Below are 23,785 nucleotides of genomic sequence, written 5' to 3'. Positions count from 1 at the left end.
TTTACAACGGCAGCTTGATAATTTCATTCTGCTGGAGAAAACAGCTTATGGACATGGAGTGGATACACCAGATCCACTCGAATTGAATTGAATTGAATCCTGTAATTCAAGCCTTTAGCCATCATATCATAAATTAAAGGATGGAGTTTGGAGTTTCTCTACCTGATTTTGCTCCGTCCGGCGGTAGCATCCCACAGATAAGCTGGACACCTTCATCTCCCAACATGCAGTCTCCAAGATCAAGAGAAACAAGAGACGGGTGAATGGACAGTACCGGGTTCAAAACTGCCAAGCCTGTGTCTGTGAGAGGACTTCCATGGAGGCTGAAAAAGAAACATTAGATGCGTTTCTGTGAGATTTATTTTCCACAGATGCATGCCTCTGACTAGAAGAGGAAAGCTTAAATATAACAAGGTATTTGCTGCCATTACCTGCAAACATAATTAAAAACAGAATACTTCTGTTTAGTTAAAGCAGGACCTCCTTCAACATTGTTGCAGGGTTCAGAAAAATGAAAGGAATTAACTCATTTTATACTGTAAATCTACTAAAACTAATAATGACCAAATAAAAAAAATACTTCAGGAGTGTTTAACGAAATCCATTACCTTATATTCAGTCGAAATCACAGAATTTGTTAAATTATAGCATTTGATTTCAAAAATTATTTTTTACGCCCATATCTTTAAATAGTTCAAAACATTTTAGCATTTCTTGCTTGTCCATCCAATTTTAAAAGTAATTTTATTTAGAACAATATTGCTTTTTGTAGTATGTGAAATTATCTTCATGCTGGGTGCTGCAAGCCTGTTTTAGCTCATGAGGCTAGCTCTATTGGCCCTGCAGTGTCCTTAACTGTGTATAAACATGTGCACACTCACTTTCCAGTGTGAGTTGGACTCCGCCAGGGCTGCCCTTTGTCACCGATTCTGTTCATAACTTTTATGGACAGAATTTCTAGGCGCAGCCAGGGTGTTGAGGGGGTCCGGTTTGGTGGACTCAGGATTAGGTCACTGCTTTTTGCAGATGATGTTGTCCTGTTTGCTTCATCAGGCCATGATCTTCAGCTCTCTCTGGAGTGGTTCGCAGCTGAGTGTGAAGCGGCTGGGATGAGAATCAGCACTTCCAAATCAGAGACCATGGTCCTCAGCCGGAAAAGGGTGGAGTGCCCTCTCAGGGTTGGGGGCGAGATCCTGTCCCAAGTGGAGGAGTTTAAGTATCTCGGGGTCTTGTTCACAAGTGAGGGAAGAATGGATCGTGAGATTGACAGGCGGATCGGGGCGGCGTACGCAGTGATGCGGGCTCTGCATCGGTCTATCGTGGTGAAAAAAGAGCTGAGCCGTAAGGCAAAGCTCTCAATTTACCAGTCGATCTACGCTCCTACCCTCACCTATGGTCATGAGCTATGGGTAGTGACCGAAGAACGAGATCACGAATACAAGCGGCTGAAATGAGTTTCCTCCGCAGGGTGTCTGGGCTTTCCCTTAAAGATATGGTGAGGAGCTCAGTCATCCAGGAGGGTCTCAGAGTAGAGCCGCTGCTCCACCGCATCAAGAGGAGTCAGATGAGGTGGCTCGGGCATCTGATCAGGATGCTTCCTGGACGCTTCCCTGGTGAGGTGTTCCAGGCACGTCCAACCGGGAGGAGGCCCGGGAAAGACCCAGGACACGCTGGTGGGACTATGTCTCCCGGCTGGCCTGGGAACACCTTGGGATTCTCCCGGAAGAGCTGGAAGAAGTGGCCGGGGAGAGGGAAGTCTGGGCATCTCTGCTTAAGCTGCTACCCCCGCGACCCGACCTCGGATAAGAGGAAGAGGATGGATGGATGGATGGATGGATGGACACTCACTTTAGCAATGGGGTTTGAGGACTAGAAACCCTTATTCTCACCAAGAGGACTGCATTTTGTAACTTTAAATTTAGAGTTTTTAATTAGTCGGTGCTATGCAGTACAAGGTAGTGAAGGCATATGAAATGTTTGGTATCATTTACTCCTTTAAATTTCATAATAAAATAAAAAAAAAAAAGCAGGTCAATATCAGGGATGCACTGAGCCTTCATTGTAAAGGACTAGTGCGGGCAAGAGATATTTTCTCTCTATTATAAAAAACAAAATCTTGGAAGGAGATGAGACGTGATTTTCTCGGAGAGATGCTTATACATCCTGCGAGAAAGAGATTTAACCACACCCGGGGCCAGAAATAAAAGACAAAGAGTAGATGACAAAGTAGAACGTCGTAAACAGTGGTGTAGTGGTGTCTGGAGGAGATAGATAGATAGATAGATAGATACTTTATTAATCCCAAGGGGAAATTCACATAACCCAGCAGCAGTATACTGATACAAAGAAACAATATTAAATTAAATAGTAATAAAAATGAAAAAAATAAAATTAATGTTAGCATTTACTCCCCCGGGTGGAATTGAAGAGAAGTTTAGTTAGCGGATGTGATGGAGATACGGAAGGCTGATATATTGTGTGTGCAAGAGACTAAATGGAAGGGGAGTAAGGCCACGTGGATCGGAGGTGGATTGATTGGATTAAATTTAACTGGGTATACTGTAAATTTAGCCCCTAAATCTTTTAGCGGCCTACACAGCAAAAGAAAAAAGTGCCCCGTTATTAATAGTGACAGTCTTACATATTTAGTTCCCACTAGAAAGGGACAGTACTATTTACATCTGCTCCCTGACTTCATTCACTTCAAGGATCATTATGAGATCAACAAACCAGAGATGCAGATTTTGCAGATCTGTCTGGTTCATAGAGTGATTCAACTGCATAATGCATACATTTTCTTAGTCCATGGGGAAAGTAGATTCTTTTGTAAAATGTCTTAGAATATCTAATCTGCAACAGATAGTGAAGGCCAGAGAGTGACACAATTATAAATGGCCATTCATTATTGGCGTCTACAAAAAAAAAAACATTAGTCATAAAATTATTGGAGTGAAAATGGTACCAACACACTAACACAGTTTCAAGTTTAAAATCAGCATTTCTCAGGAAGAATAGAGTACCTAGCTAGAAATGCTTTAATGTCCGGGCCGTTTGGACACCAGCTAATTGCTCAGGGAAAACGGTGTAAGTGTAACGTTATAAACTCTCCCCAACACGTGTTAATCTGTCTATACTCCAAAATAAGCACTGATGTGAAAGTCAGGTTGAAATATCTGCGTTTTAAAATGCAACCAACCGGAATTTGTTGATAGCTAGCAGCTTTGATGCGAATGAAAGTCAGGGAAGCTAACTTAACACTAGCCACAGCCTGCATAAGCAAATTGGAACAACAAAAAATAAACGAAACTAAATAAAAAAGCTGCTAGTTAATGCTGTAGAAACGCTGTATTGACACAATTTACAAATCTTGCTATTATAAAGTACTCACCATGGTTGACTAGTTCTTCCATTGAATTTGCAACGTCGATCAGAGATTTAGCACCTCCACTGTCAGCACCCCCTCCGACTGGGGTTGTGGACTGAGAGGCTGTGGACGTTGGGCTGTGGCTACCTGTCCAGCTGGATAGTAGCAATAATGTAGCTTCACAAGGTCATTTGTTCTGAAAGCTAATTTTTGTTTGTATGGTTCACTTCATTTTCACTATTAACTTGGTTATATTAACTTTTCACGTGAGGACATATTTTGGTGTGCAACAATGGACCGACAGGAAGGTGGCAGAAGGATATTGTTCCCGGTTTAGCAAAGGAACGGCATGTCCTGCCCTACTCTGCCTCTGATTGGCATAATCTGTTTGCCCTAACCAATCGTTAGTTCTCCCAAAACGTAACCAAAACAGATAACAATGGCAGAAAAAAATTAACATGCCTGCAGAACATAAATGCGTATCAGCGTGAATGTAGACTGTCACAGTGTATGGACTGAAAAACGCTGTATACCCGCGTATACCCGTAACAGGGGGATTTAGAAGTGGGTATACGCTGTGATGACCTAATACGAAGTGGGTATACACCGTATACCTGCGTATACACTGGACTACACTACTGGATAAAGAATTCAAAAATGTTGACGCGGTACACATGCAGAGCAGGTTAGAGGTAATGGAACTACGAAAATTTGAAAGTCTCAAAAAAGGATAGTAAAGATCATATTAGCACAAAGAAATTATTACTCAGTGAAATAATGGAACAGCGAAAAGAGATCGAAAATACCGTTCGGATTTAAACTTTAAGTCAGATTTGTAGATTGTCTAATTCATGTTGCCAGCGAGAATGATTCGTTGGCGTGTTGTGAAGTCCCGTGAGACGGAGATTTTTAACATGAGATTTTTTGAAGTGATGGCCAACTTACAACAATTTTCAAACAAGACCACGGTCATCTAACCTCAGTCGTGTGAATGCTTTTGGCAGACACACTTCCTGCGCTCTCAGCTCTTATAAATTTTATCAGGACAAAAACATTAATAAGTTCTAGATGACATGTCAACGACTAAGTGAAGAAGAAAGAGCATGGACAAACATTCAAAAGAGTCATTTATTTATTAGAGAGAAAGAAACGATATTCACTCACAGGCAGTTATACGTTGCATTGTCATGATGTAAGTCCAAACACGGAATCAAAATTCAATGCGATATGGAAGAAAAGTTAATTCCAAATATTGTTTTTACTAAAGTTTTAAAGTCAAAGTGAAAATAATGCAAAAGTAACAATTCCCATGAAAATAATAATCTCTTTAAATTGTATATCTGATAAACCAAACCTGGGGGTGGGCGAACAAGGGGTGGACTCCCCTAGTTTTTTTAAATTATAGAAAACACTTCAGAACACAATTTTGCGTGGCAAGTGTATAAACAACATGTTTGTGAAGAAATCACTTTGACTTCAAAATGCTGAACTTATCCTTTAACTTAAAGTATCCTAACAGATCAGCCTAATCAAAGCCTTTGAGAATTGTGAAAGCCTGGATTAGCCCCCTAGACAGCCTTCTCTACTCAGGAATTAGCAGATTTATTTTTCTAAGCAGGATATATCCTTCTGTCCCAGAATGGACTCAGTTGTTCTTCCCTACACAGCAAGCACAGCTGCTGTGCCTTTTCTGTAGCATGGCGACTAGAATTGTACAAATGACTCCAGATGTGATCTTACTGGAGAGACATTGTAGGGTTTGATCATGATGTCCACTGAGTTAACACTTTTTTTCAATATAACCTAACATCTTTTTGCCTTATATTTGCATTAACATATTGCCTAAACAAAGAAAATGCTATATCAATTGTGACAGATTGGGGGCGCTATCGCTCCCTTGAACCCCTGTCCAAGACTCCAAACACCAGATAAAAGTCCAAATGTTGACTTTATTAATTCACCACAGTGCACAAAGCACCCTCTCCTCCACTATACTCATATAAATCACAATACTAAACAATAAATTAATCCTCCGACTCCCAGACGCATTGCCACCCTTCTACCCAGCTCAGCTCGCCGTCTGGGAGCTCCCACGGTCCTTTTATATACCCTGACCCGGAAGTGTTCCTAATCCCCAGTCCACGTGGGTTTTTTTTTTATCACTTCCGGGTCAGGTGCAAGTCCTTCTTCTCACCCCAGAAGCATGTCGCTCTTCCTTTGACGCACTTCCGGGTTATAGGGCACAAATGAGTCTTTGGTCCTCCCTACAGGTGGTATCCAGCAGGGTCGTGTATAACAATTACATAGTCCATGAGTCCCTGCTGGTCTTCTGGGCACCTCCATACTGCAGGGTGGGCTCCATCTGGCGGCCTGGGGGTATTGGTTGAGATGACAAGCCGGCCAAAGACCACACAATGTAAACCCCTAAATCCTTTTCATATATTGCTTTCTGTAGGTCACTCTCACCCATTTTACATTTATAATGCATGTTCCTTTTTCCTTAATGTAGAACTTTGTATTTGACTGCATTTCTCTACATTTTCCAAGAGTTTGCCCAGTTTTGAAATTTTTTTTGGAATATAGGAAGAAACCCTGGAATAGATGCCTGTCAATCCCAGGACACAATAAATCACAAATGAGACTAACACACACAATGGACTAGCAATAGGATGCTCAGAGTTACCAGGCCAGGAATTGAAGTTAGGTGCATGCGAGGGAGCAGCGCCGAACACTGTATTACCAATACTGACAATGGATGCCACCAGCTTCACACTCATCAACCAAAGTGACCACATACAATTTTACACCAAGAACTGATCTTCAAATTCATAATTTACTGAACATGGATAAAGTCCACAAATCGATTAACCAAAAAAAAAAAAAAGCATTGAAATCCTAAAGATATTCGAACATCTAGGCTGGAAATCCATCCATCCATTATCCAACACGCTATATCCTAACTACACGGTCACAGGGGTCTGCTGGAGCCAATCCCAGCCAACACAGGGCGCAAGGCAGGAATCAAACCCTGGGCAGGGCACCAGCCCACTGCAGGGCTGGTAATCATGAATACTAACCACTTCATCACCATGTGTGAAAAATAATAAAAGTACTGCACACATTTACTGATTCTAGTGCAGTGAATTGCCATTTCTCAAAATGTTCTAATCTTGTAAAAATAAAGAATAAAATAGCATTCAGTAAAACAAAATAAGACAATGTATACATAAATATATGAAAATCTCAATATTTTTAATTGGCTCCTAAATATAAATTGTTCACTTGCCTATAACCTTCATTCACTCATCGACTCCAACACAGGGTTCATATCAAGTAGAACATCTCCACCTCATGATGATAAGTGACTATTTTAACCATTTGAAGGTATGTGAAGGTCCAGGTTGGCTGCAGCTGCCAACTCCCTTCAACCCAGGACCATTGATAGTCATTACTGAAATGAGCTGAGCAATGAGGACCAAAGGCTGGTGGCAGCATAGTGAAGACTGACTCTGAGTGTACCAACATTGACCAACTCAGGTGGCTGGAACAACAGCCAGAGGGGGGGCCTGGTCTTGTCCGCACCTCTGAGGAGACCCACTTCTGGGGGAAGGCAGAAGTGAGAAAGAAAGACACACACGCTGGGCTCAGAACAGAAAAGAAGAAAAGAAACCGATTTTATCTCTGGGATTTTAAAGTTGATTTTAACCATTGTTTGGATTGTTTATTAATTTAAGGATTGATTTGAATTCCCATAATGAGTACTTATTTTAAAGATTATTCATCAGTGATGAATTTGAAGGACTGGCACTACACCAGTTTACTATGGACACTGATTTGTTTGAATAAACACACAAAGCTCTTTTGAAGCACTAACCTTGCTTGTTTATGTGTCCTCACTGCTCTAGCTATCCTCTCTTTCATGACTATTGATGACCAAGGTTCAAGGAAATGCCAACGCTGCAGGCAACCTAGGCATGACATGCTGTTATTGTAAAAGCAAAAATGTATTATTTAAATATAATTATTGAGAGGTAAAAATTATTTGATATCATTTGTCTTGTTTTTTGAATGAAAGACTGCACTTGCATGGAGAGCAAGCTCTGGTGTCCTCATTTCAGTAACACAGCAAGACAAGACATGACATCACTAAAAACACGTTGATCTCAAATCACATCGAAGGCCAAGAGTCATTTCTACTCCATTCATTTCCAAGGCCTCTGCAAGCAGTTTCCTTATCCAATAAATGCCTACTGTCTTTATGACATATTACATACAAACATGCTGTTTGTTTGTAATATAAATCTACGGTGTCCACCCAGGGGACCTAGGCAGTCTGTAGAAACCCAAGAGAGGGTCAGACAGCCGATAAACAAGCTGCAATAAAACAGCTTTCCTTCCATAAACAAGCTGTAACCTTGCATTCTCAGACTGATAAAGCAATAAACTTAAAAGTTGTCAGTTAATCCTTCACATTTATTTCTATAACTAGAGCACCTGCAGTTTAAATATCTTGATCAGGGTCACACTGTGAGTATGAGGTGGGGACTAAGCCAGAAACGGTCTGGTTTACAGTGCACCAATTGCACATGGCCACACTGCTTAGCATGATAAACTGGCATCACTCGAAGGCTTGCTGCCACCCTGCCACAAAGATAAGTGCATGCAGAAAACAGTAAGAAGGACACATTTAAATGAATTTTAAAGAGTAGAGGTGAGTTGCACATGGATTAAAATAAAAAAATCAAAGTATTTAAGCCTATAAATGCCCACATGGAAACAGTAACATGATGTTGTATAAATATGATATTATCAAGCTACTCAGCTTAAGGCTGTCTGTTGCAGGTTTCATAATAATTTAAAAAAAACACCATTTTGGATATCACTTTCCATCACATAAATGAAACCAAAATTAAGAAAAGGAATAATTAAAAAACGTAATAGAACACACACAGGCGAGTTAGGTCTTTCACCACTTTTCTCTTTATTAAATCGCAACTTGATGCCACCAAGCAAGTGCACAAGAGAGGTGTATCACTTGCCTTCGATACTCTAGCTGCCTCCTGTTCAAAACCATTTAGGCTAACAGCTGCTGTCAGTTTCAGCTTGTAGCTTATTTTCCATCCACTCTGTGATCCTACACAAGTCAATGGCGTGCTGCCCCCTGCTCTTTTTACAACACTTTGTGCCGTATCCCTTGGTTGAATACCAATATCACCATAAGTAACCTCTTCCTGACACTGGCTAATGATCAAGCTAATCAAAGATAGATATGATGGAAATGCGTAGGAAAAGGAAAAGTCCACCATAATGTTCTGTACTTCAGCATGAGGCCTAGTTTTACTCTACTAGCCCTGAATGAAGCTGCCCAGTGCTGAACTGAACTAGTCTATTAAACCCCAGACTGTGAGGCAAGGGGGATTGGTACCACATGTGTAAAATAAATAAGGGTTGTCCATAGACGTAAAGAAACTGAAATTGTTTCCTTATTCTCCATGATAAACATTCAAACTAAATGACTTTATTTTCTGTATCAGCTCACACAAAGGTATTCCACAAACTGATACTGTGTAGTCTTTCAACTGTTCAACTGTCTGCACTGTAGGCGTTCAGCAGACAGTGCAGAGTCACTTCTATGCTCTTACATAAATGCTGTAGAACTAATTGTAGTGGTGTTGCCGTAAGAGAACAATCGTCCCGTTTATTTTTGGACTGTCTTTTAACTTCTCTATAATTCCCTTAAGAAAAAACATCAACCTTTATAGAATACTAGGCTCACCCGCCTTTTAAGGTGACCGACTTTTAAGTTGACCACTTCTTAAGGCAATTCAATATGTAGATCAATTTGATATTTTATACAAACTCATTAATTTGGTTATATTGCATTTGAGCGGTATTACTTTAATACTCATAGTTTCTGTTATTTTTGTGATGAAATTTTAACTTTTTTTCTATATTGAGGTCACCCTTTTGAACCCCCCTGATATTTACTACGCGGTGAGGCATTTGTACTCCATCAACATTAATTATTTCCAGAGACATAATTTTGTCTATTTTTCCAAAAGCAAGGGAACGATGGGAGCACCAGAACTCTGTTCACATCATGTCGCTTCGTACCGCAAGCTGCAAGTAGTAAGTCTGTGATAAGCGGAATACCGCTACGCTTTCCACTCACAGGATGGAAGGACAATCCCGACCGCTTTTATATAATAAGAAAGAAGAAGAAGATATCGCACAGTCTGGAGTAGAAAATCATCCTTTACCTGAAAAAACAAAACTACAAATCCCATTGTGCATTGCAAAATGGACGGGGCATGTATGTAACTCCATGTCTGCGTAGCACTCATGGGACGGAAGGACAATCCCGACCGCTTTTATATAGAAGGATCATTTTATAGTGAACAATCTCCTAAGATACTTTTATAAGAGCAAAAATTTCTGTGTGGAAAACGGAAACTGGTGACCTTGCTTTTTGTGTTTATGAGGTCGTCACTGTCGCATGTACGGAGTACAGTGAAATTCTTATTTGCATGTGAGGTTTAGTGAGTACAGCACCTTGCTATTTAACGTATAGTGTCTTAGCAAGAACACTATGCTGCCTACTCTCTGAATGACCTCAACTTAATTGTTACCATGAAACTAGTCTATCAATCCATCCATCCCCTAACATCTTTGTTCTGTTCAATGTCTTGGGAGCGAGAGACCATCCCTGCAGCGTAAAGGTGCAAAACAGGAATCAAACCTAAACGAAGCAGCAAACAGTCATACAGCACACTCAAGCAAACACTCGTACTCACTATTTCAAGTCAAATTTGAGTAATCAGTTAATCTAACACCCATGAGTTTAGGACGCGAAAGAAAAATCCACAAAAAGATAAGGTGAGGCCTTGCAAACTCCACACCGACAAGTCAAACTGAAATATATATATATTTATAGTCTCTTAATATATATATACTGTATATATATAATCATTGCATTTACAGAGTTCTAGTCCTTAGGCACACTTTGGCTGTGCCACAAAGTGGAGACGTGGGACTGGCTCATTCCATTGTTTGAAACTGGAGCACTGGCAGTAGCGAGAAAGTCTTCTTTGTTACCAGTCTCTCTGTGCAGATGCTTTCCACTTTTTTCTTGCATGAAGAAGTTAAAAACGCCTTGTCAACAGTAATAAATCTTTTGTTATTATTTCACAGGTTCGGATGAGTTTTCTTTCTGTGGGAGGGACAGAAGGTGGGCTCATATAAGTCTTGTTTAGAATCTTAGCTTTAGCAAATTAGCCATGCAGTGCTGCCAGCATCTGGCGGCATTACACTAATATTCTTATTTTGCTCAGTTAATGTACTTTTTAAATGAAAATACTGCTTTTTTTTGTTTCATTAGATGTATGCAGGGTGAAAAGTTGGAGTACTCATCGGGTCATGACAACACACATGCCTGAAGCAGATCTGCAATAATCTTACAGTACATATGCATGAACGTTTTGCACATGGCTGCAACAGCTCTGTGATGTCACACTGGAAAACACACTTCAGAAAACAACATGGGGCGCTGGGAAAAAATGTTCATCTAAGCTGGCCACAAAGGAGAATTTTTAGGAAATTATTCAATGCATAAGGTCACCAGCAAACACAGCATATTCACTTTGAAAAAATATTTTAGCAAATTTTGCTGATCAACACTATAGGTTACATTAAAACCACTTTACCCAACCAGGGCAGCCTGCTGGAGACTTCACTTGCATTATCACCTCAAGGATCCAGTGGCCTGGGATTGAATTCTTGATCAGGTTGTCATCCGTATAAAAAGTCTGCATGTTCTTCCAGTTCGTGCATTGAGTGAGTTTTTTTCTAGGTACTGTGGTTTTACTCAAACATCAAAAAATGAAGACATGCAGGAATTGAATTTACTGGCAATACTAAACTAGCCTATCTAAATGCACATGGATGGACCCTGCAATGGACTGCTGCCCTTCTCCAGGGCAACCATGAATTAACGTGTTTTTTTTTTAATTTTTAGGTTATGCTTCACTCCAAACCAAGAATGTCAAACTCTTTTCCTACAGGGCCACAGTGGTGACTAGTTTCTGGCACCTGCCATGTTGAGTTTTAAAAAATGTAAGTATTCTAAAGGTACATCTTCTCTTAATGCAAGCTTTTTAATTCTATTTGTAGAATGAAAGAACAGACATATGACAGAACATGTTACTCTTTGCGTTATGAGGTCTGTTGGATTTCATTCCAACCACACTCTAAAAGACAAGCTCTTTCTCACCTTTAATTGAACCGCTTAGTTAGGCTCGTATTTTCCTTATTTTCACATGTTAATTTGTGCTATGTTTTCACACTTGGTTTCATAATAATGTGTCTTGATATCATAAATGCTCCCATATGAGATGTTATAGTCAGCATGAAAGACTCCTTAGATGCAAATGTCTTCTTTAAAAATATTGAATTATTTAGGAAGTCTGTCAAAGAAGCACTGAGGCTGATGCAAATAAGGCCGCAAAGCTACCAGTCCATAAACAAGTCTTTTATCCTGATATTGTTCCACCAGTAGAATATTTAACAATACTTGTGAATTAGCTGAAATCAAAGTTTTAATCACTACCACTGGTTCACCTCATAACCTACAGCAAGTATCTTAATCTGCCTGTGGTTCAAATCCACCTTATTAAAAGGACAAGTGTCTGTGTGTCAGTCCAGTTGCTATGTCTCTGTCATTCCAACACATCACAAACATTTGCAGTTATAAAATACATTGCATTTGTCATTCCAACAGATGGTGCATCGCAAACATTAACCCTGCTTGTACCAATCCCACATCAAATGGCATGTAACAGACATATGCACTGCATTTGTCATTCCCATAGATGATGCATCAAAAGGATTTGTAACATTGCATTTTGTTACTACAAATGCTTGTGATGCAGCATCTGTTGGAATGACCAGTGCAATGTATTTTATTACTACATGCATTTCTAAATACATTCCAATATATGGTGCACTGCAAATGTCAACAATGAGGTCTACGTTGGTTACTTAGATTTCAACCCATCTTAGAGGGCCACAGCTAGTCTAGAAATATGAAAACAACAGTACAGTACAAAGGATGATACAGTTAGATCCATAAATATTTGGACAGAGAGAACTTTTTCTCATTTTGGTTCTGTACATTACCACAATGAATTTTAAATGAAACAACTCAGATGCAGTTGAAGTTCAGACTTTCAGCTTTAATTCAGTGGGTTGAACAAAAGATTACATAAAAATGTGAGGCAACTAAAGCATTTTTAACACAATCCCTTCATTTCAGGGGCTCAAAAGTAATTGGACAATTGACTCAAAGGCTATTTCATCGGCAGGTGTGTTCAAGTCCATCGTTATGTCATTATCAATTAAGCAGATAAAAGGCCTGGAGTTGATTTGAGGTGTGGTGCTTGCATGTGGAAGATTTTGCTGTGAACAGACAACATGCGGTCAAAGGAGCTCTCCATGCAGGTGAAAGAAGCCATCCTTAAGCTGCGAAAACAGAAAAAACCCATCCGAGAAATTGCTACAATATTACGAGTGGCAAAATCTACAGTTTGGTACATCCTGAGAAAGAAAGCAAGCACTGGTGAACTTCAGCAATGCAAAAGTCCTGGACGTCCACGGAAGACAACAGTGGTGGATGATCGCAGAATCATTTCCAAGGTTAGGAGAAACCCCTTCACAACAGCCAACCAAGTGAACAACACTCTCCAGGGCTTGGTCGTATCGATATCCAAGTCTACCATAAAGAGAAGACTGCATGAAAGTAAATACAGAGGGTGCACTGCAAGGTGCAAGCCACTCATAAGCCTCAAGAATAGAAAGGCTAGATTGACTTTGCTAAAGAACATCTAAAAAAGCCAGCACAGTTCTGGAAAAACATTCTTTAGACAGATGAAACCAAGATCAATCTCTACCAGAATGATGGTAAGAAAAAAGTATGGAGAAGGCGTGGAACAGCTCATTATCCAAAGTATACCACATCATCTGTAAAACACGGTGGAGTCAGGCAGTGTGATGGCTTGGGCGTGCATGGCTGCCAGTAGCACTGGGACACTAGTGTTTATTGATGACGTGACACAGGACAGAAGCAGCTAAATGAATTCTGAGGTGTTCAGAGACATACTGTCTGCTCAAATCCAGCTAAATGCAGTCAAATTGATTGGGCGGCGTTTCATGATACAGATGGACAATGACCCAAAACATACAGCCAAAGCAACCCAGGAGTTTATTAAAGCAAAGAAGTGGAAAATTCTTGAATGGCCAAGTCAGTCACCTGATCTTAACCCAATTGAGCATGCATTTCACTTGTTGAAGACTAAACTTTGGACAGAAAGGCCCACAAACAAACAGCAACTGAAAGCCGCTGCAGTAAAGGCCTGGCAGAGCATTAAGAAGGAGGAAACCCAGCATCTGGTGATGTCCATGAGTTCAAGACTTCAGGCTGTCATTGCCAGCAAAGGGTTTTCAACCAAGTATTAGAAATGAACATTTTATTTCCAGTTATTTAATTTGTCCAATTACTTTTGAGCCCCTGAAATAAAGAGATTGTGTTAAAAAAATGCTTTAGTTGCCTCACATTTTTATTTTTTTGTTCAACCCACTGAATTAAAGCTGAAAGTCTGCATCTGAGTTGTTTCATTTAAAATTCATTGTGGTAATGTACAGAACCAGAATTAGAATTAGTTGTCTGTCCAAATATTTATGGATCTAACTGTACATTCTGAAAGGAAAGGTATGTAACATTACAGGGTTAACCATTCAACTCAAAACACAAGGTCAGTTCATGAAGCCTAACAAGTCTTGTAATTTGCCACTGTTTTTAATCTTGAGACTACAGAGTCATAACAGGGGATCCTCATGGTAGGCTGCTCCCCCACACACAGAACAGCACTTAGCAAAAGGTACAAAATGAGCACCTTTATTAACAGTAATAGCCACAATGGGGGATACACAAAAGACAGAGGTCAAAGTACAAACAGAGACAAAGCAACAAACCCAGCTCTATCTGAGTGCCTAACTAAAAGCTTATGGGCCCATTTATACATGTTAGGATGGCTTGCCTACCACATCACCACATGTACCAAGTCATCTTCTTAATATATGTTGTGGAAGGTATATATACTATATGCAAGTTTGCCTGCTTTACTGAGAGAAGGGGCAAAAAATTGTAACACAAAGTAAGAAAGCAACTAACTATTGAGGTGATTTTAAAGCTATCTCGAGAATACATTCCAGCCCATGCACAGATTTTTAATGCAATTGAGTTCATTTTTGTAAAGCACTCTTCACTGATTCCAGGCTCAGAGCACTGCAACAAGTTCTCAGGTAAAATTCAATTACAAACTGTACCAGTTACTAATTACATATTGTATGCATATACAGATACTGTACAGATCTTTTTAAACGCACTGTAAAACTGATTAACATAAACGAAACCTAACAATACCTGACCATCAATGTTATCACTTCCTAGGTTTGGGGTAGTTTTCCATTTACCTCAGGGATCCCTTCTTGTTTCTTTTGGTGCCCATGCACTACTGCGTCTTCATTTCTTCCTAAAGGGTCAGGTCTCCCTGGCAGCTGCTCCATTGTCCATACTACCTTAGAGCACAGTTCTGTATATTTCCTCCTTAAACTGTGTGCCCCCTGGCAATCAGGAACATTGCTATCACTGACATTCCCTCCTTGATCTTTAGCAAGTGTAGGACTGTCTGCCCTCTAGTGTCCTTGGGATCATTCCATCCTTACCACCAAGCTGCTTCTGTTTCCCATATACTGTGTACTGGCACACCTTTGGGGTACTCACACACAGGGCTTTATGACCACCAATGGTTCCAGAACTTCCACATTGACATATGCAGAACCTGTCCTTCTGCATTTGTGATTTGGTCTCTCCAACTTGAGGATTTCCTGAATTAAACTGCCCAGTGCCATCCTAGTAGTAGGTGGGTGAGGTTTATTATAAAGGCGATATACTGTATATAAATAGATGCAGATATCCATATACTGTACCTCTACCTATATATTTGTAAAATTACAAGGTTGTCTTTTCAAACCGTGCTGTTAACACACTGTGGGTCCCTAAGTAACTTGCTTAAGCCAACAGAGTGGTGCAAATGTAGACCACACTTAAAAAATAGCAGGAGATGGTGCTCACTACATGGGGCAAAATATAAAAACCGCAAGTCAGTCCCTTCACCTCACAACATTTCAGAGATTGTGTAAACCATGGAGGGGTGCAGTGGCCACATGTTTTTTTGTTCCAACCCAATTTCCCAAGCAGGAGTCAATTACTGCCACTGAAGCAATTATTGTTCGTGAAACAATTTTGACTTTTGTATTTGCTAACCTGCTTGACACGAATCCTAACCCTTACATGTCTCTTTCAGATTTAAACAGCTGCATTCACTCATTTTAACTGCAAATGTCTATAGATTCTGCACCCCTCCAGCACTGAGCTTGAGCTTCCTGGGCATTAACTTGCTTCCTAATTTGACCTACCAATAGTGCAAATGTAGAAATATGGATGTAACAGTAATATGCTTGGGATGGGTTTCGCTATACAAGACAGTTTACTGTGTACGCTGATGTCAATCCCCACTGCTCACCCTCTGTGAGACTCTGAGCAAGTTACTTAACCTGCCTCTCCTCAGAATAAAATAATATTCAATCACATTTGGTCATTTATTCTATACTTTTTATAAGTGGCTTTAAATCCTAAGTGTTTAATACCATAGTTTCCATAGGTAGTTAATGAACCAGCAGCTTTATCCTGTCAAGCAGTTGTCCTCACGTTCAGTCATGGGGGCTCACTGTAAATGCAAGTGTTCATTCTAACCAGTTTCACAAATCAACGAAACACTCTTACATCTATTATTTAATATAGCTTGCATGTTGTCAACACTTTTATTAAGAAAAGTGTTCCAGTATGACATTCACATTTTGTATTTTTGCTATAGCCTTAAACATGCAACTTTCTTTTACCATTGTCTCTTTAGTTCATCTTCTGTGGTGTTTATTCCTTTAAATGTATCTAAGAACCTGCAGACACAGGTACAAATGACACGTAATTCTAAAGGGCAGTAGCTATTTCAGAGTCATGTTCATCTGTGTGCTAATTAGTAAAAAAAAAAGAGTTGTAACCTTTTTTGGCTGCAGCTTTTTGTTTCAACTCAATTGCTTAATTAGAAGCCAGTCTGTGCTTACTGTATATTAGTGTTTGTCATTTAATCCCATGGCTAGTTGGTGTCATCATGATGGTACATCAGGTCATTCCTATTTTGCAGATTTTCCTTTTATGAGAATATGCTCCAAATTATTGTTGGACAGGAGTCATAATTCTCAGTTTATTTGTTTTTCTTCCATTTCTTTCCAAACTTTATTTAAATAGATACTTCATGTTGAACACACATAGGTGTCAATGGGACAAAATTAAATGGTGAAGATTTGGTTCCTTTGTCATTTGGATCCAAATATTATTTGGCAGCTGATCTAGAAAACAAGATGCAACTTAAATGCAGCAGTTTAGGACACAAAAACAATTAAAGATTGGCAGTCATTACATGGGAGCTAAATAAAATGAATAATAAGCAATAACTTCTTAAATAGCAATAACTAGATTCTATTTAAGAAAATGGGTTTGAACAAAAACCTGTACCCACAATGACATTCTAATTCCACACTTGAGGACCCACAATACTAAAGTTCATCACTTAAAATTTATAAGTGCTTCTTTACATAAAAGACTGTGGGCCACTGCTGCTAACTATGCACAACTATAGTTGAAGTAAATATACAGACAGTTACTTGAAAGGTGGATAATTGAAATATTTCTAAAAGCTGACGATTGGCCTACCAAAATGTTCAATGGCCTGAATTGTCTCCTCTCATTTGTAAACATTCCTATATTCTTCTACCATTCTTGTTAAATTCCACGATGCAATGTCATTTTACATGGGTTTGAATAGAATAAATGTGATTTATGGAATAAGAACGTTAAATTGTTTATTCTTTAACTGGCAAAATCCAACTTAGGGTTGCCAGGTGACAGACACTGCACTGGCAGCACGGGGCACAAGGCAAGAAGCAACCCTGAGGAGGCACATAGTTTATTGCAGGGCTCACTCATACATACTGAATCAACTATTAATATAATCCATGCATCTTTAAAGATGTGGGAGGAAAGCCCACGTAGAAAATCTAGGATACTGGATTCATGCAGCAGCATCAATACCCATATGCACCACAAGTAACAAGAAGGTCAGCTGAATTCAGGAAGTATAACAAAACTGTTTCTTGCTAGACCTTTCAAACAATGTTTTCCAAGAACACACAACAGGGAAGCAGGGGTTCATGTCCTGGGCCCTCTTCATATGGCAGCTGCATGTTTTCCCTATGTCCACGTGGGTTTCCTCTCACAATCCAAAGGCATGCAGGTTAGGTGAACTGGCAGTGCTAAACTGTCCTGTGTTGCATTTGTGTCTGTGTGGTCACCCATTTTTGATCTGGTGCCCTCTGTCTAGGGATTGTGCCTGCCTTGCGTCCTATGCTCACTGTGATGGGCTCCAGATTTACCAGCGTGCCAGCTGAGGATAAAACGGATTTCGAAGATGGGTGGATGGACAGGCGATTTTTATAACGATTCACACGCGTACAAATCACGCGGAAAAGATGAAAGGCAACAACAGGCTAGGCACTCACAATAATGTCTGAATGGATCGGTTGGTCTTCAGAGCCTCCGCGATTTGCTTCACCCGGCCGATGTTGGAGACGACCCCCAGATTGAGATTGAGCTGAGCCAGCGAGTGCGAGTCGGCGACACCCCGACACACGCGGCCGAAGTCCCGATCGGAGAGCTGGCAGCCCCGCACGGACAGTAGCCGGACGCTGTTCTCACGGAGGCTGTCGCAAATGTCTTTAATTTCGGCTCCGGCCAGGGACTCTCCGGTGATCTGAATGGAGCCCGGCAGCATCTTCAGTGCATCTGCAGCGGCAACGGAGAGGACTGTTCCAAAATGAATAAATAAATTTTAAAATGCTACTCAGTTCAGCTCCTTTCGCGGGGAATGTGCGGCAGTTCCACTATATGTTTTTCAGATAAGATGTTATTAGATTTCGTGCCGACTACCCACCTAATGGAAATCCAGTGAAATCATCTACTGGATCTAAAAATGCTGACGGGAAAGCAAAACAAGATTGGAGGTTAATGCTGCCGGTGACAATTTGGCTGATCACTCTTGCCCACTAACTTAATTGCGGAGCTCCGTTTACTGCTTTATTGATCGCTCATTTGGTGACGCCGGAGACCACACTTCCTGATAGCTGCAGAAGTGTCCCGACTTTTATTTTTCTTCGGTGCCGTATAGCTGTAGCGATGAACAGCTGCAGAAACACTCCAGGGCTGGCCGGCGACACTCTGCACACACATCCACACCCAAAATGAAAAGCGAGATGTCTTCGTGTTACCTTCTAAAATATACGCACTATTGCCACTTCTGTTTTTTTCCCCCTTGAATTTGAATGTAGGAGTAGCGAGCGAATGGCGGTGATCCAGGGAAAGGAATTCTGCTGCGCTTCCATCAAGTGTCCATTTTATATTTTGCACATTTGTTCGCCTTTAATCACATCCTACAAATACGCCAGTTGAGCGCGCGCAGTGTGCGGTGCCCATGCATCTCGAGCGCGCGAAGATAACGATTGCCCGCGCACGTGCGCTTAACACGCCGTTGGCGCCTTCACTCCGTCGGTCAGCCGCTCCTAGTCGAGGTGATCCAGCAGCGGTCTGTCTGCAGTCGGCTCAGCTTTTAATCGCCTGCCTCATCTTGCCCGGCTCTGCTTTCTTCCGCTGCAGGCATCGGTTACTATGGTTACGGCGGCTTCAGATTCGCACTGCTGCGTAAAAGTGAGTCGTCAAAGATTGAAATGACTTGGAAAAGGGACCTGAAATGGCCACTTGTGCAGGGCGGTAGCGCGCGTACTGTTTGACCTGCGTACCGAATCGCTTGTCTGTAGTTTGTTTGTTTGGCTGTCGTTAGAACACCGGCAGGTGGGCACTAAAGACTGGGAGGGGGTGTAAGGAGCCACAGATAATCGAGCTCGGCGCATTCGTACAGACATTAGCGACTCATTCTGTCTGCAACGTTACGAGCCTTAAAACCTCGAACTGGTTTATCCCCGTTCAGGCGTTTTTTTAAACCTTGTTGTCGTAAGAAAGAAATCTCGGTGGATTTCTCAAGGATAACTTGCGTTTGTCCATACGGTATCGTTGAGATACACTGTGTGGCCAAAAGTTTTATGGAAACCTGACCCAACATACCTACAGTATATACACTGCTCGAAGAATAATCAAATTACCGGTGGTACTCGGTTTTAAGGTGACCCAATTACATTCGATTCACAGAGCGGAGAGGGGTCTACCCCGTAATCATGCAATGAAGGACTAAGATCTAGGATTCAAACCTATATAAGGACAATCTTAGCAATTGCGGTTTGTGTAAAGTCTGCTCGTCATGTCTGCATGGGTTTTCCCACTCCATATTGGAAAAAATGAGCAGGTTGCTTTAATTCGTAGTTCTAAATTGGGCCCCCTATTGAGGGTATGTGTCTTAACCCAGCCACAGGGGATGCACAAACCAGTGTCTCATCGCGCCGGTCCCAAGCCCGGATAAATGGGGAGAGTTACGTCAGGAAGTAGCATCTGGTGTAAAATTTTACCAAATCAATATGCGGACAACAATACGAATTTCCATACCTAATCGGTCGAGTCCCGGGTTAACAGCGACCGCCACCAGTACTAATAGCCAACAGGGTGCTGGCGGAAATCGGGCTACTGTTGGTCGAAGAAGAAGAGGAGGGGGAGATGTGTCTGGAGGCAGGAGGGGAGGAGGAAAGTAAAGGGAGTGAAACTGAGGGTAGGAACTTTGAATGTTGGCAGTATGACTGGTAAGGGGAGAGAGTTAGTAGATATGATGGATTGAAGGAAGGTTGATATATTGTGCGTGCAAGAGACTAAATGGAAGGGGGCAAGGCCAGGTGGATTGGAGATGGATTCAAATTGTTCTATCATGGTGTAGATGGGAGGAGAAATGAGTTAGGATTTATTTTAAAGGAACAGCATGTCAAGAGTGTTTTGGAGGTGAAATGAGTGCCAGGCTGTAAAAATGATGACATCCATTGGATGAGATGCAAAATTAAGGTCCTAAAAGATCCTAGGGCATCTTTTGAAAAGAATAGGGTGTTGCCTGGTGTCCTAGCTAAATTGCCCACCACAACCTTGTCCATTCTGCCCCTCTAATTTGTCTGTATTGACCTGTCACCAAGTATCTTATGTCTGGTGAGCATACTGGCATTAGATTGGCCTGCCGTTGAATCATCATGGAGAATGTTGCACATTTGTGGTGGTTTAAGTGGCTCCCCATTATCTTTGTAAATATCTCTGAGTAGCTAGAAAAGTGCTATATACTGTAAATGTCCATCCATCCATTTTCTAACCCGCTGAATCCGAATAGGGTCACGGGGGTCTGCTGGAGCCAATCCCAGCCAACACAGGGCACAAGGCAGGAACCAATCCTGGGCAGGGTGCCAACCCACCGCAGGACACACACAAACACACCAAGCACACACTAGGGCCAATTTAGAATCGCCAATCCACCTAACCTGCATGTCTTTGGATTGTGGGAGGAAACCGGAGTGCCCGGAGGAAACCGACGCAGACACGGGGAGAACATGCAAACTCCACGCAGGGAGGACCCGGGAAGCGAACCCGGGTCTCCTAACTGCGAGGCAGCAGCGCTACCACTGCGCCACCGTGCCGCCTACTGTAAATGTAATTATTATATTAAATATGCATTGTTAAATTGTTGTAGCAGGTAACATTTTGGCCTCAATGCATTTGGAACCCAGACTGACTCCTGCCCAGGAACTTCTGTTGAGTTTACTACCACAGTCCAATGATACCCAGTTGGATAAAACTAAATTGGACCCAGATAAACGTGTCCTTTGATGAACTCATGTCCCACCCAATGTTATTTTCTTATTACACTGGTTGCTGCTGGCATACATTCTAGACTCTAAGGGCAGAAATGCTACACAGTGTAAAATAATTTTTTGAAATGGATATAAAAATACAAACGTTGTTTTGAACTGAGCTTACACTGCAATTGTGGCACAGGTTTTGTGAGGAGTCTCATAAGCTGATTTTTCTGATGTCACCATCAAATTTCATTGTGCAGCGACAACACAATGATAAATGAGTACAGTATGAAGAAACATTTACTGGAAAAACACAAATCAAACATGCATAATGGTAAATTACCGGTACATAACTATGTACGTCCAGTTCTCTCTGTAACATAGTCATACTGCATTATCTGCCTCTCAACCACCAACATGTCCTGTTACATACTGTATTTTTTGCTTTCAGAGCACACAGCTTCCATTGCCGAATTAATTGTGGTGAATCCTTTTGGTCTATTTTCAGAAGAAAAGGTTTCTGTTATCATCTCTCTGAAAAAAAATTCTATAGTTATACCTATTCAAGAAGCAGATTCTAGGTACTCTTTTCTCTGGGAAAAGCTGTGGACTTTACGATGTGCCAAGTGTTGCTTTGCTTCTCACCCATTTGTATTTTACTGCAGCAAATGGAATTGGTGTTAACTCATTTGAAGATTTTATAGCCACCCTTGGCTTCAATTGGATAAGCCTTGATGTCTGACTCTGAATAATAATATTTATAAGGATAAGTATCACATTTACAAAGGGAAAATAAGAATCTTCCAGAATGCATGTATTTGTATATTTCTAGTGTTCCTTATTTTGCCATTTTTTAAATTTTATTCTATTTTGTTACCGTATATACTTTTGAAATTGCTATTATTAAATTGTAAACTATTGTACTGGTTATCTGCCTGCCAACAATGTAATTAATGCTTAAAATGTATAGCCCTTTTACTGTGGACACACGTTGGAACTTGGTCTCTGAGATTTACAGTATGAATATTCCAATTTGGTGAGTATTCTTCTAACAGGCTTTGAATTAAATGTAATACAAATTAAGGTAAGCTGCCTAGCATCTGAGGCTTAATTATGAAATACTGTACACACTAAGGAGTGGTGCTTAGTCTCTGAGGCTGCATATGAAATATTATTTATATAATACATGCTCAGATAGCTACTTAGCCCAAGGCTTTATCATAAGCACACGCTAGTCAAAAACGCTTAACCTCTGATGTTACATATAAAAGGCATCTATGAGCCATAGTCGTATTGCCTTCTAGGGGTATACGTTTTGCAAATGATAGCAAGTCACCTCATATATATTACAGTAATGTATGACAAATTTATATCATAGAAAAATTGTCTTTTAGACTAAATGTAATAAGTTGGAGTCAGATTAATGGCCCACATACCTATTCTGCCATTGCTTAGGAGAAGTGAGGCTGTAGAAAAACTGGATGAGTTGAAACTTAACATCTGCTTATATGCACTACCATGCAAAAATGCCTATGCTTGGTTTCATGCCCATTAAGGGAGAAGACGTTGTTCTGACACTCACGTGTCAGATGGGAAATCGCATATCTAAAGGCTATCTAGTCATTATTGGTGATTGGGCCTATGATGGTAGTGTCACATGAAAAAGAGTTTAAGCTGTGCATGACCAGAGAGTTCTGGATGAACAAGGAGTTCAGTATGGAGCTCAGTTCTCTAGGCTCTGAAGTGGCTGTGTTGAAGATCAGCTTGGAATAACTGATGCGACAAATCTACACTTGCTGTGGCATACAAGTTAGAAAAGCCAAAAGGGCTAATGATACTTTTATATCTCCAAGACCAATGTTATTTCCATCATTCCCACTTTAGCATCACATCTGGTCAATGAATGCAGACGTGCCTAAAACTCAGCAGCATACCACATTCCTTCTTTTGCTACCCCATCTAAACTTTTCAATAAAAAAATAGATTTTACAAAAACTATGAATAGAAAAGTAAGAGAGACGTTTTTTGTATAATTTGACACCACAAAGGTGCATTCTGTCAAACAATATGATATTTTCAAGAACCTACAAACTGCACTGGGGTGCCATACAGAAGTTAAACTGCACCTTGATATGCTGGGTCATTTCATTAGGCTTTAGGAATAAAATCACTGCAAATGTAAGGTACATCCATCAAACTGTCCACTTTTTGACCCACTCCTTCTAGTGTTATGGGGAGATGAAGCTTGTCCTTGCTGTATCAGGAACAAGGCAACAGCCAGCACCAAAAAGGAAAACAAAACACTGAAGATGCATTTGTTTACACTATGCAATTTAGAGTCATAAATGAACATAACAGAGTGTCATCCTGTATAAACACATGGGGAACACAAGGTCTCCACAGAGAGAGCACCCCAGATGG

The 23,785-nt window shown here is 40.8% G+C and overlaps 1 protein-coding gene across 1 annotated transcript in view; it reads right to left on the bottom strand.

The window, feature by feature from the left end:
* Positions 1-19,435, bottom strand: part of lrrc73 (leucine rich repeat containing 73) — a 42,687-nt gene extending 23,252 nt beyond the window's left edge. The window contains exons 1-2 of the mRNA XM_039738441.1: positions 18,095-19,435; positions 163-323 (exon numbers count right to left, since the gene is read on the bottom strand). Coding sequence (XP_039594375.1) covers positions 163-323; positions 18,095-18,366 — 433 coding nt within the window. The 5' untranslated portion in view covers positions 18,367-19,435. The remainder of the gene's footprint in view (positions 1-162; positions 324-18,094) is intronic.
* Positions 19,436-23,785: the final 4,350 nt, after the last annotated feature.

This window comes from Polypterus senegalus, chromosome 16 (assembly GCF_016835505.1).
Source record: "Polypterus senegalus isolate Bchr_013 chromosome 16, ASM1683550v1, whole genome shotgun sequence".
Classification (NCBI taxonomy): Eukaryota; Metazoa; Chordata; class Cladistia; order Polypteriformes; family Polypteridae; genus Polypterus; species Polypterus senegalus.
Note: the sequence above shows the minus strand (reverse complement) of the source record. Positions and strands in the feature narration are given on the sequence as shown.